Here is a 14,016-nt window from a genome sequence, read left to right as displayed (position 1 = left end):
GGGATGTGCTTTTGCAGACTACAGGATAAGCCTGCCGTAGGTATTGGAGGCTGGGGAAGTCTTTGCAAATTTTCCCTTCCCTCTGCAGACGGGCGGCTGACTTGGGTGCCAGGGCTTAGGACAGGGGATGGGCTGGCAGACGCTCCTATTTTTAGCCTCCAGTCATGGCGGGGTTGCAGGAGCACAGCCGCTGCCTCACCCAGCTGTGGGCGTTTGGTTGTGCGCCTCGGAGAAAATGTGTGCCCTTCCAGGCCAGACGACGAGGGAGAGAATTTTACGGGAATCACCCAGCTGCCCAGCACCTATGACTTGTGGCTTGGGCGACCGTTCCTTCTAGCTCTGAAACCATTCCAAGCGAAAAAGAGGGGCGGGGTGGAGGCGGTTCTGAGACCACAATATGCCAAAGCGTGGATGTGTGCAGACCATTTTAGAAAGGAAACAGTCACGTGCGTATAATATCCCAAGAACCAGAGGCATTTGGTTAGTCCATTCTGAAAAACATCAAGGATCAGGTGAGGCTGTGACAACCTCATTTCAATACAGTTGTTATGCAGACAAGAGTTGAAAGTTAGACCTGCCTCTTAACCCTTAGCTCAGTAACCTCCCTCAATTTACCCAATCTCTCTAAGCCACAGAGAAAATGGTGTCGGAAATGGGCTGGGGTGCCTGGGTGACTCAGTCGGTTAAGCGTCTGACTCTTGATTTCAGCTCGGGTTATGATCTCACAGTTTGTGGATTCGCACCCCGTGTCGGGGTCTGAGCTGATGGTGTGAAGCCTGCTTGGGATTCTCTCTCTCCCTCTCTCTCTCTCTCTCTTTCTCTCTCTCTGCCTGTGCTCTTGCTCTCTCTCTCTCTTTCCATAAATAAATAAACTTAAAAAAAAAAAAAAGCTTTAAAGGGCACCTGGGTGGTTCAGTCAGTTAAGTGTCCTACTTTGGCTCAGGTCATGATCTCATGGTTCACGGGTTCAAGTCCCGCGTCAGGCTCCGTGCTGACAGCTCAGAGCCTGGAGCCTGCTTCTGATTCTATGTCTCCCTCTCTCTCTGGCCCTCCCCGGCTCAGGCTCTGTCTGTCTCTCTCTCAAATGTAAATAAACATTAACAAAAAGCTTTAAAAACAATAAAATGGGCTAATAATAACATCTACTTAGCACAGTTGTTGCAACAATTGGATAGAATAATACCTGTAAAGTGCTCAAAAAAGACCTTGGTTCATAGTAAGTGTTCAGCAAATGCTAGCTGGTTATCATTACTATTTTTATACCCCTTCTCCCACAGACACCGCAATGACATACAATGACCCCTTTATAAAAGAGCTTGCTGAGCGTTTGTCTTGTCTTCTGGACCTGGAGTTGCGGACGGGTTCTGCTGCAATAAGAAATAATCCTCCATGACTGGAAGGAGGTTAAGAAATAGAACCGAGCGTTCCAAGGGAATAGAAAAAAAGGTCTCAGGAGTAAGACCAAGAATGTCTGCCTTTCTGTCCCCGACATTCTCTCCCTCAGGCTGAAACCTCACGGCTGGAGCAAATAAAGAAAAATGATGGTCTCAGAGGAGCAAACTGCCTGAGTCATTAGTGCAGATTTAGCTGAGAGCACGAAGCTTAGATAAACCACATTTATTAAATTTTCCCCTTGGTGAAAGTTCTTCTTTGGGCACATATGAATTCCACAGGAAACTCCCAGAAAGCCAAGAGAAAGGGTCGTTTGACCTCTGCAAAGCTTGCATGAAATACATATTTCATGGTAACCTAGGAAAAGGATTTTGCCCTGAAGACCGTTCCTGGTTCAAGTTTCACTCCTGGAAGGAGGGGCTGGTTGGGGGGCATCTGGCCTCCCTCCCAAGGGACTGACATCTTTTCTCTTCTCCGATTTTTACTTGACAAGTTCTTCAGGCTACAGGGGGTGGCACGGCACACCCTTTTCTTATGGGAATTTGTTCTGATACAAGAAGATCCTTCCTGGAGCCTCCTCTCTTGCTCTGTTGCTTTGGATTTTCTTTCTCCTGCTTTGAGGCTCCATCTGTGTAGAGCTAAGGTGAGCTCCTAATCTTTCCTGACACCGTCCTGTCGTCCTGTTGGAGTAAACAGGCTGTGATAGGAGGAGGGAAGGCAACTCTCCTGAAAGCAGTATGCAGCGGACACTTTATATCTATTCTCTCCTTTTATCCCTAACGTGAGCCAGGCAAAGCCAGTGTCACGTTCTTCTCCTTTTACAGATCAGCACTGGGAGAAGTCAAGTCATTTGCTCAGGGTCACACAGCCACAAAGCCCAGGAAGCCAGGATTCCCATTCTGGTTTATCTGCAAAACCTGTTCTCAGTCCAGCAGACCCTGCAGCCTTCAGGCTAAATCTAAGAAACAGACAAAACTCACCTATGGCGTCGGGAATCAAGACAGTGGTTACCTTGCTAGGGAGGAGTGGGGGACAGAGAGAGGGCGCAAGGGGGCTTCTGGTCTACTCCTTGACCTGGGGGGTGATTATACAAGTGAGTGGAGGGGTGTCCGGGTGGCTCAGCCGGTTAAGCTTCCGGTTCTTGGTTTCGGCTCAGGTCATGATCTCACGGTTCATGAGTTCGAGCCCCGCATCAGGCTCTGCACTGACAGTGTGGAGCCTGCTTGGGATTCTCTCGCTCTCTCCCTCTCTCTGCCTCCACCCCACTGGTGCTATCTCTATTGCTCTCAAAATAAATAAATAAACTTAAACAACAACAACAACAACAACAACCAAGCGAGGGGATTCCCTTTGTGCCAGTTCCTTGAGTTGTGCATTTATGATTTTTACTCGACTCTGCACCCTTCAGTTAGAACGTTTATTTATTCACTTAATGTACGGACACAGGCATATAAGTATATCTGCTAATCTGGGGCCCCGGAAAGCATGAAGTGACTGCTGCCGAGAATGGACTGGCCTTCCCAAAGTGAAAGCATAAGGGAAAAATAATTTCCCCTTTTTGAGTCCATCCGTCACTGGATATCATATTAGGGATCTGCAAAAAGATGGAAATGAGCAGAGTGAAGCTTTGCAGGTGTGAGGTAGAGGCCCAACAATGGGTCTTTCTTTGGTTCTACGTTCCCCCAACGTAACTTGCTCTTCATCGGGGACACCTGGAGCTGGGGAGACAACCGTCCTCCTTCCGGTGCCAAAGCCTTTGTCTCCTGCCTATTGAATGTGGGTTTCCCTTTCTCTGGGCTGCATCAATGGCTCTGGCTGAAGTGTAGGGGTGGGGCGGGAGGAGGGAGCGGAGACATACGGCTCCATGTTCTCAACAACAGGCCCGGCTGGACGACTGAGTCCAGGGCAATCTGGTCTTTTGTTCTGCCCGAATCCTGTTCTCTTTTACTGGTCAGATCCCGGCCTGGAAGGGATAATGCTTCACCAGCTTAATTGCCCGGACCCATCACCTTTGCCCAACCATCTGAGGCTGCCGGTGGGAAGGCCGCGGAACGCAAAATGTGTTTTCCATTAAGTTTAAATTAAAAATCGGACTCAAGATAGATACCTTTTCTGCAGCCTCCCTGCTGCACGATATATCATTCTCTTGCGCCACCGCGATTTCAAAACACGGTCTCTCGGCACTTTCTCACAGGTCAGGCTCCGAAACACATACAGATCTCCCACTTTTTGTAAAATGACAAAGGACTCCTTTTCCTTCTTCGGCCTCTGGCCACCCCAAGCCCAGAACCTTCTGGGCTCCCAGAAAGCCCAAACTCCCCCCAGTGGCCCTGAGTCTGAACTGCCAGCCGAGAGGGCTCTCACTTCCTCTGAGGTCCGTCCCCACCGCGCCTTGTGACGGCCCAATCTCATTTCCCGCAGCCCTTGGCCTGTAAATACGGCCTCTGCCAATGGGGTGTGCCCGACAGAGATACTGGTGGGGCCGCCTGGCGGGTCCAGGCTGTGGGGCGGCACCGGGAAGAAAGAAGGACAGGGTTAGCGTGGTGATAGGTTTGGCTTTAATCTGCCTCATTCCAGGAGGCCACAGGGAAGTTTCGGAAGGCATTTATCTCTTGGTGCAAATGAAAACAGAAAATGCTGTGGGGAAAGTGGCCTGGCCGGCAACATGGAAGCATCAGGGGCACGAGGCTAATTCTAAGGCAGAGAAGGGAGGTTAGCTCCCTGTCTCTCTCTCTCGGGCCATCTCACATCAGAGCATGAAGCTGCGGGCCGATGGCAGACTGACACTTAGGAGGCCTGGGGCTTAGCTCCCAGGCTGCTCTCCACTGGCGTCCGCCTTTGAACCAATTTCTGAAGCCCTCCAGACCTCGGTTGCTTTGGCTCTAAAATGGGGGTGATAAACAATTGTCCACGTGGTGTCCACAAGGGGGCATCCTGTCCCTGTACAGTGAACGACACCTGGGGAGACGCACACCTGAGCCCCGGTGTCCCCGGGGGACCCCAGAATCGTCCCAAGTACTGTGGGCATCCGTCCCAGCCCCCCGCCCCCACCGGCCCCCTCCCATGTCCAGTGCGGGTGATGTTACAGAGCGCGGGTGTAGGGGACGGCCACTCTGTCTGGGACGGCTGAAAAGCTGAAGTACGGAGACCAAGCACTTCCAAGCAGGCCAGATGAATCCGGGCATGCCAGGCCACCAGACGGGGCATAGAGGCACTCAGGACACCACTGTTTCTTCTCCACCCCGGGAAAATACATTTTAACATTGAAGTGTGGTGTCTGACATTTAAAGGTATAGCTCCCCTCCCAGACAACCAGAGCAAATGCTCCAGCACCTTTTGTGAAAGTGTGAATTTGGTGCTAGAGCTTCTTACCCCACACGGTTTCCTTGTTTTCTGTGCAAGTCCAGAAAGATCAGATACGTTGGAGGGATACAACGAATGTGGCGTCTTCCGACTTCCAGCTAAATCAGAGGGCCTCCAGTTTTCTTCTGCTGACTTTTCCTTAGCCCCACGGCGTTTCCGCCCCCATCTGCGTCGAGGAGCTCAGCTACTTGCGCCCCACCTCTTGCCAGAGTGGGGGATGTTTGAGCCCCGGGCCCCTCCTCAACAACAGGACAGAGGACAAAGCACCAGGAATTAGCACCCCTCTCCCCTGCCTCCACTCAGCTGCCCCAACCTCTGTCCCCAAAATACCGGCCTCCCTGCCTGAGCACAAAACATCCGCTGGAAGTAAGTCTGGAAAAACAATAAAGTGTTTGAAGGCATGTTGGTCGGCACGGGGAGGGTTCCCTGCGATCCTGCGCGCAGACAGTCACCAGGCACATACCTCCCGCAGGGGTCTTAGCTGGCCAGACACCGCCCAACACAGAGCGTCCCCGAGGCCAGAATCCGAAGGGAGACACCAGTTGAAGAGAAGCATGAATCAAAATTTTTTTCCCATGATGGTGCATCAAAAGGCCCTTGGACTGTTACCATACTATGCTCTGGCAGGTTTTATTTTCTTTTTTTGAGCCTTCATACAGCATTTTAATTTTTGTTTCTGCAGGCAGACATGGTTTTTCTATCATGGCACCGAGCACTTCATATTTAGCTGTTGCGCTCAGCGTCGTATCAAATAGGCACCTTGTTCCATCTCCTCTCCACCCTGGAAATTTCCTCCGCTCATAAACAACTTTCTGGAAACGTCATATTTTTATTGCTTTGGGGGCATATCTACATATGTAGTTACGGGGCCTATCTTCCTCAACGTCTACAAATATTCTTGAAACGAAAGAGGGAAAGAAGCAGCGAGGCATGCTTTTTCTTGGCCTCGTACTTGTGGCCCCCAAAAGACCAACGCTCCGGCCCTCATGCTTCACGACCCTCTCACTCCTTTGCCCCTTAGTGTCTGTGCTCCTCTATCATGGTTACCAGGGGCGACCTTAGCCAATGCCTGAGCCGTTGGGGCAGGTGTTGGTCTTGCTTCAGGGTCTGTGGCTTGGGTTCTTCGGTGGCAGGAAACCCTAATGGGGACTTTGGTTGTTTATGGACCTGCCAGAAAGCAGGCCTGAATGGTTTCACATGGCATGAAGGGGAGTTCCCCACGTCAAGGCAGAATGCACTTGAACATTTCCCCAACAAAGGCATCTGCCACGGAACCCCAAATTATTGGTCCCTTAAAGTGATCGGACGTACTGTCCATGTTGCTGCTGTCTCTCTCTTCTCCCACAAAGAAAGTACAGGGGCCAATGATTCCTGGCCCTCCACCATATGATGCCCAAAGAAGCAGAAAGGTAGGCTCCAACAGCGTCCTTGCTTTGCTGATCCACACTTCTTGTGCCCAACTTACGTTGCTCACTTCCAACCTCTTCCCTGCCTGGCTAGCATCGCTGCGGGGCTCTGTGCAAAGAAACTTTTTTTAAAAAAAAATTCCATAAACATTTAAAGGCTGAGAAATACAGATCATTAGAAAATGCTAATTCTCCAAAGCTCAGGAAAACTGGGTAGAGAATCGCCCCCTTTTTTTTGAGCTTGTTGTTTCTTGGGCTGACCTCACGTTGCAGCAAGACTCAGACATGAGGTAACTGCTCTGGTGTTAACATACACTGCATCATCCACACTCTCTTGCTGGTTACGAGACGCCTCGGAGAGGTGACCAGAGTGCCCGGAGGCACCAGTGGAAACTTCCAAAGGCATTTAAAAAATTTTTTAATTTTATAGCCAGTGTGTGTTGCTTCCACCCCATGTAGCACGCTGCTGTAGAATGAGACAGAAGATTACAGAGATGGTGAGCTGAAGCCGCACTGAATGATGGGGAGACAACGAAGAAATAACCAACCAACCCAGAGCCCAGGAGGCCAGGAAACGCAGCCCGCAGGCACTGTCCAAAGACCTCAGCTTGGAAGGGGCTTTAAAATCATCAAGTTCCTTCATTCCAAAGCTTAACTCCTACAAGATTCCCGGCAGCTCTGGCTATTTTTTTTTTTTCTTAATGTTTTTTATTTATTTTTGAGTCAGGGAGAGACAGAGCATGAGCAGGGAAGGGGCAGAGAGAAAGGGAGACACAGAATGGGAGGCAGGCTCCAGGCTCTGAGCCATCAGCACAGACCCCGATGCAGGGCTCGAACTCACAGACCGTGAGATCATGACCTGAGCCGAAGTCGGACGCTCAACCGACCGAGCCGCCCAGGCGCCCCCAGGCAGCTCTGGCTATTGACGGCAAACACTGAATCCCAAGGTTGCCTGTCTATCCCTGCTCAGGGCTGACTGTTAAAAAACTCCCTCGTAGAAAGAACCCCCATCAGTCTTCCTGCAGCATCACCTCCCTGATCTCTGTGCCACCTTTTCTGGCCACAGACAAATCCTTCAGTACTTGGGGTCACTGATACACCTACCACCACGCTTGGATTTCCAGTGAAGCGTTAGGGCTGAGGCTATTAGCATGCCTGAAAGAATTGTTCCTATCTCTGTGCATACTGAATAGTAAATGAAATGCACATGGAAATGATGGGATCTTGGTGCCTGAGCACTCTGATATCGGATAAATCTTTTGAACGACTACACAGTTTCTTTCATAAAATCGCCTTTTCCAAAGCTCTTTTTTCCTTCTCGCTGTGCCAGAAGAACATGTCCAAGAGACCCTCACGCACATGGAAGGTCGGCTGCTCCCCTGTTTGGCTAGGAAGGGTGCGTAGTGAGCAGCCCGCAAAGGTGGGGTTCGGGCGGGCCAGAATGACACCAAAGAGAAGAGGAAGCTAATGTGTACGTTTTCAACACCTTAAATCCTAAACCCATGAATCTAGAGTTTACCGGAGGAACTTTGAATCATTGCACACGAAAATACCAGCCAGGGTGTCCATCTATTTATAATTCCAGGGCAAAGTAGTTTCTGGAAAGGGGTTCTCCTGGCAACTACACTCTGGCAGGCCCCACCGGGTCACAGCTCCCTGCTTTTTTCTCCAGTTCTTATTCCGCTTCCCTTGACACTACGGGACTGGGTCAGCCCCCTTTCAGGGTCTGTAGGAGCCCATGAGACCTTGGCAACTTCACAGGCCTTGACGTGTGAGGCTCCGGTAGCATCTGCCCAACAAAAACTGACTGTGGGGGGAACCAGTTTCCTTTTCCTGGATTAGCTCCATGGGAAATCGGTCTTCATTTTGACAGGGCCGTTCAGAGTCTTCTCCCAGCCCTGGGGACTCGGCCACACCCTCCGAGGGGCTCCGCTGCCCAGAAACAGACAGGACACTTACTTTCCCTGAGGTAACTGAGGTGTGACAACAGCACTTCCGTGTTGTAGAGGGAGGTGGCTCGGAGGAAGTCCTCCTTGTTCATTTTACACAGTTCCTTGCCATCCATGTTCTGGAAAAAGGATGTGTCGATCTCCATCAAGCCATACTCCTTTATCGCCCACTCCAGCCACTGCCGCACGTGCTCCTGAGTCCACAGCGTGGGGTCTGCAGAGGAGAGGGCTCATTAGCAAGGGCAGGGCCGGCCAGGACTCCCCTGCCTTCATGAAGGCTGCATATACCCTCTCTCTCCCCATCCCTCCTTCTCCTTGTCCTCCTCCTTCCCCCGTTCCCCCCTTCTCCCTCCCCCCACTCTCTCCCTCAGTGGGAAAGTGGGTTCCCTCCCAGATGGTCCTTCTAGAACTCCCATCTGGCTCCTCCACATCTGGCACTGCCTGAACCACTTAGCACTCCGGGGAGGTTCTTAGATGTCTCCCTAGGCATCGTGACAGAACATTCCCTTTAAAGTATTTGGAGGGCCATTAAAACCTTTGCTGGAGAAATGGTGGCATCCAAATGAAAGTAAACACAGTTCCACGGACCCAGGGACCAAAGTCCTCTGGAAAGGGAAACCATCTGTATCTTAAGAACATTAACGATTGCACGGGAAGAACACCAATCTCTCCGATGGCTACAGAAGGGAACACATATGTGTACACTTTTCCTGCAATTCCATCTGTACAGTTGGAAAACCCAGCGCTGTGAGCCTTTAACATAAATCCAACCTGGGTTTTCTCCTTGTGGAGACAGCTGGGTTGAAATTTCTACCAGATCATCCCCCAAACGTTTTTTACGATATTTAAGTCCCCAGAGATGAGGGAAACACACTGGAGAGAGAAAACCTTTCAGCCCTTCAGCCTTTGAGTGAACAAAAATAATGTGATGATGGAGGTCCTCTCCACCCAGGGGCCTCACAGCTCCTTTCTGGCTAGGTGTGTGGATGATGGGTGTGGGTATGCTTTGAGGGCTGGCGATGAGTTCCAGCAAATTCCACAGCAGGTAGAGCGCTTGTATCTTATCACAGACTGGAAGCCGTCTCTTTCCTTGGCAACCGATTATCAGCAAATCCAATAGACACCTTAAATATGCCCATCAGAAAAAAATGCCCATCACAGAAGAAAACTGCATGGCTCTTGGCCACATGAGATATCTGCCCATGTGAAACATTTAGGCAGGAAACCACATAATTAAGCAACAAATTTCATGGTGGTAGTTGAAGGAATCATGGCTGGAGGGGAATAGTGTGAACTTGGAGAAATACGGAAGGCTGCCTGGATGAGGGGAGGAGGCTTGGCCTTGTAGGCAAGCTGTCAGCCCCCAGCTTCTACCGGGCCTGCTTCCTTAGCATATTTCCCAGGAAAGGATATCTGTGCACCTTCTCAGCCCTTCACCCTCTCATTCAGAGTCTGTGAAGGTTCTGGGCAAATATGGGAACCAGGTTTGGAGGATTAGGAGTGGCCGTGGGGAAGGGAGCGAAGTTCTGTGGCCTCCCTCTCACCGAACACGAATTCCCCAGCACTTTTACTCAGAGCTTCTGCTGATCACCCTTGTTTGCCGTGGGTTCTCCCTTTCTCCTTGGTTTTTACATGTGAGTATCTAGGTGGCGGGGGCTGAGTCTGCTCTGCGAAGGGCCCAGCCTCGGCCCACGGGCGGGAGTGGTTGCTGTCCTGGCGCTGGAGGTACAAGAGATGGCAAAAGAGGAGAGAAGAGACTTTGGAGTTCAGGTCACAGACTGCCGCCCAACAACCAGTACCCGGTAACTGGCCTGGATCTGGGGGGGCTACCGTGTGCCAGCTGCCTCACACGGCCCGTGGCTCACGCATCTAGAAAATCCAGCAAAATGGCTTTTGTCTTCATTTTACAGATTGCAAGAGGAGTTTGGAAAGGTTAAGTCCGCAGCTCAACCTTGAGCCTTCCCAGGACTTCACTTGGTGGAGGGGGTGGGTCCCCCTGACCCAAAGCCCCTCCTCTTGCCTTCCCACCTGTGAGCTGTTCTGCCAAATAACAGAGCTCCTCCTAACGCTTCATTGTACAAGTCTATATGCATCTCTCTCCCTCCCTCTCTCTCTCTCTCTCTCTCTCAACAATTTCTTGGTTTGTTGACCTCTTTTACTCTCCAGAAACAACTAGGCATGGGCCACTGGGAAATGGAAATATTTTGTACCATTTAGGAATTCTAAAGGAAAACGGCACAGGTGGGCAATGGATTACGCAGCATTTTTATTTCATCTGCTCTCCTCTGCTTCATCCTGACTCCTCACTTTTAGTGTTCGAGGCCTCAAATTCGATTTTACACCATGTATTTAATTTATTTTAATATTTCCTCTCTTGCTTTGGGCTCTATCACAATATTATTTCTCTCCCTTTACAGCACAATGACTTCTAAAGCTTCCACTCTGGATCACGCTAAACTCTTCCAAATGTATTTCCTGGATGATTTAGTCCTAGTTTCTTCCCATCCGAACCTGAAACTGGTGATTAACCAGAGCCCTCGTTTATACTTGTCTCAAAATCTCCACCATAAATTCAATCAGTTGTTTCACAAATGTTTTATTGCCTTGATTTGTGGACTTGCCCAAATGAAACTTTCCCTCATGTCCAGGCGGCTGGCCTGGAGGAAGCCAGAATGTCTGATGATAATGTTGAAAGATCTCACCAGAGGGAAAGTAATGAAGTAAATCCATAGCCAGCGAATTCATTGCAAGAAAGGCTTTGAAAACCCTTTGATAAGAATTCACGCTATTTTCACCATTACTGCTATCATTATTATTACCTTGGTCCACTGAAGGCTGACATTTTGATATTCCTTTTGGAAGTATTTCAACACCAACTCAGAGTGAAAGGGTCAACCAAGCAGCCTGTCTGTTTGCCCCCTCTCTGCTCCCAGAAGTGACGACGAAAATGAGATGGCATCCATATTTGGTTCAGAGACAATCTCTGATGCCCTGACTCTTCAGTGCCCAAGAGTGCCTTCCCATGCTGGCCACTGTTTGGCAAAACAGGGCAGTCTGATGCCAGATGTGCAAAGGCCCGGAGAAGCTTGGCTTTGCTTAGGGGAGAGCAGCGAGGTCCCCACCCTGTCTGCATTATCGTTCCTTCATTGTCTGCTTCCTTTGATGAGAAGGGAGGAACACGGTTTTCTTGGACCTTACAAATGCACCTGAGCTAAACATTCCTGGTGTCTGAAGGAGGGAGAGAGGGAGGGGATCAAACGTTAAATGATAAAAGTAGTGTAAGTAGAGAAAGCAGTTAAATGCGCCCGGCATCTGGAAAGTGCTCAGAAAATAGGAACTACTCTCCCTCCTCCTGTGTGAAGCCGTGTGCTTGTGGAAAAGGGAAACTCAAAAAAATCCTTTATGAATAGTTTTCAGGTCCTGCAGGGCACAGAAAAATTCCTATTTTCCCAGCTCCTCCTGCCTCCCTGGGTCCCACACCTCCCACCCTCTGCCACCTTGAGTTTGGCCTGGCGCGCAGGGATGCTACGCGGCCATAGTCCTACGAGATGGTGAGACACGGCTTCCCATGGAAAATAAATACAAAAGGGCGTAGGAAGGAGAGGCTCATTACAAAACCATGCCTTCTAGGCCAACAAGCAAATTCCTTTGCACTACCTCAAAGAGATGTCTAATCCTTTGCCCTCAGACACCACGGCACTTACACTTTTGCGAATGGAAGGGGTTGTGCCTTTTTGGTCATGTTATTTTGGTAAGATTAGTTTTAATCCCTGCCCTGTAATTCACTCTGCTTAAGATTTGGACGTTCTCGCTCCTTCTACCTGGCACCGACTCTACCCGCTGCAGTTTTCAAACCCCCTTTCTGACCAGGCTGCTGAGCTAGCTGGTCTAGCTGAGGCAGAGCATCCGGCCAATGGACGGAAGGCTTGAACAATGATTTTATTTTCTGTAACCAAACAGCACCAATACCTAGGAAAAATAGGCTATTTTTACATAATGACATAACTTGCTGCACACGTTAAGGCGCTCCATTTGTTAAATATAGTTATTTCTATTTTGAAACGAAGAGAGCTGGCTGTAATTTTGGAAAGGTGGAAGCTTGCAGATGCCAGGAAGTACTGCCTGATGGACATGACAGACCTCTGCGGCCACTCTTCTCCTTAAAGGCAAGGGCGGGCCCGTCCAGGAGTTCCTGGGACTCCTTCTGGTTTCAGACGGCCTTGCCTCTGCCCTCTTGGCAGTCCTCATCCTGTGGTACCGTGTCCTGAGGTCGAGTCTATGACGTGACCTGTTTGAGGGTGGGCTCCCGGCACCTGCCCTTCAGGGTGCTGGTGACACTTGGGACACTATCTTGAAGGACAGTGGGAAGGAAGGTGAGGAAGGTAGCCCTCCTAAGTCAGCACTTCCATAGCGAATAGGGTATCAGGTAAAGGTTCAGATGCCCAACCGGGACAAGCCCGCCCTCCAACTACTAGCCCAGGAAAGTGAGGGCACGGATGCCAGCCGGCAGCCTGGTTCCCAAAGTACCTGCAGGGACGATGACCCTCCTCTCGTTGGTGGTCATGTTGGGAGGAGGGGGGCCGTTCTTCTCGTCCATGTAGCTGTTGTAGTTCATGGCGTTGGACTCGCTTCCACCAACTAGCTTGCTGCATTTGCTAACACTGCAGTCCACTGGAGACTCCCTGAGGCGAGAGGACACAAAGCCCAGAGGAAGTCATCACTCCGGCTGCCATCAGCACAGCGTGGGCAGACAATCATGGCGCCATTTCCCAGCCCCACTTGGTGCAACGCTGCTGCTGCCTTATTTCTATCCTCCACGCCGCCACCAGGGTTTTCAAATCCCAGCCCAATCCTATAATTACGGCACTTAAAAACTTTTGGCAGCTCCCTACTGGCCTCAGACTAGAGTCTGGACTTCTCAGGACCGCATCACAGCCCTCCCAATCTGACGGCAGCTGACATTTTTAGCCTTGTTGCCAGGCAACCTGTGCTCCAACAGCACTTGCCCTGGCCTTGGCCCCCAGGTAGGCCTCCGCCTCCCACCCCCACCCCGGCACTCTGTTTCTGCCATGGTTCTAGCTCTGGTCACGCTGGGTGATTGTTAGCTTAGCGGGTCCTCTTCCCCCGCTGGATTGGGAGTTTCCTGAGAGATTGACAGGACTTCCTCCTTTAAACCTCAACGTCTTACGTAGTGCCTTCTATAGGAGACGAGTGATCAGTGTTTGCTGAGTGAAGTATTTCTACTGCACATATATGATTTTGATGCATTTCTCGTACCCGGTCCTATTTTAACTTCCCAATACCCATCCAACGGTTCATATCTCCTCTTTATGGTTAAGGAAACTGAGAGGTGAGGTGACTGGCCCAGGGTCACACAGCTAGTGTGACCTGAGCAGGACTCAGGTCTTCGGTGTTAAGCTCTCCCATCAAAACACCCATACGGGCGTGCCTGGCTGGCTCAGTTGGTAGAGCATGTGACTCTTGATCTCTGGGTCCTGAGTCTGAACCCCACGTTGGGCATAGAGCTTACTTTATTTTTTTCATTTTTTTAATGCTTATTTATTTTCAGAGAGAGAAAGTGTGCGAGGAAGGGAGGGGCATAGGGAGAGGGAGAGAGAGAATCCCAAGCAGGCTTCATTCTGTCAGGAACAGAGCCTGACATGGGGCTTGATCCCCTGACCCTGGGATCATGACCTGAGCCAAAATCAAGAGTTGGATGCTCAACCAACTGAGCCACTCAAGCACCCCTATTTTTTCAAATGAATTTATTTATTTTTAGAGACAGAGACAGAGAGAGAGAGAGAGCACAAGTCGGGGTGGGGGGGGCAGAGAGATAAGGAAAGAGAGAATCCCAAGTAGGCTCTGTGCTGTCAGCACAGAGCCCGACATGGGGCTTGATCCCATTA

The 14,016-nt window shown here is 50.4% G+C and overlaps 1 protein-coding gene across 2 annotated transcripts in view; it reads right to left on the bottom strand.

Annotated features, from left to right (window-relative positions):
* The window catches only part of FLI1 (Fli-1 proto-oncogene, ETS transcription factor), a 120,627-nt gene that overhangs the window by 31,794 nt on the left and 74,817 nt on the right, over positions 1-14,016 (bottom strand). For both annotated transcript variants that reach the window (XM_047072287.1, XM_047072286.1), the window contains 2 exons: positions 12,638-12,792; positions 8,121-8,324 (listed from right to left, as the gene is read on the bottom strand). In XM_047072287.1, the coding sequence (XP_046928243.1) occupies positions 8,121-8,324; positions 12,638-12,792 (359 nt within the window). The remainder of the gene's footprint in view (positions 1-8,120; positions 8,325-12,637; positions 12,793-14,016) is intronic.

The sequence above is a fragment of the Lynx rufus genome, unplaced genomic scaffold (genome assembly GCF_022079265.1).
Source record: "Lynx rufus isolate CCGP_SWC_20201006 ecotype Redwood Valley unplaced genomic scaffold, mLynRuf1.p SCAF_9, whole genome shotgun sequence".
Taxonomy (NCBI): Eukaryota; Metazoa; Chordata; class Mammalia; order Carnivora; family Felidae; genus Lynx; species Lynx rufus.
This window is presented reverse-complemented; position numbering and strand designations above follow the sequence as displayed.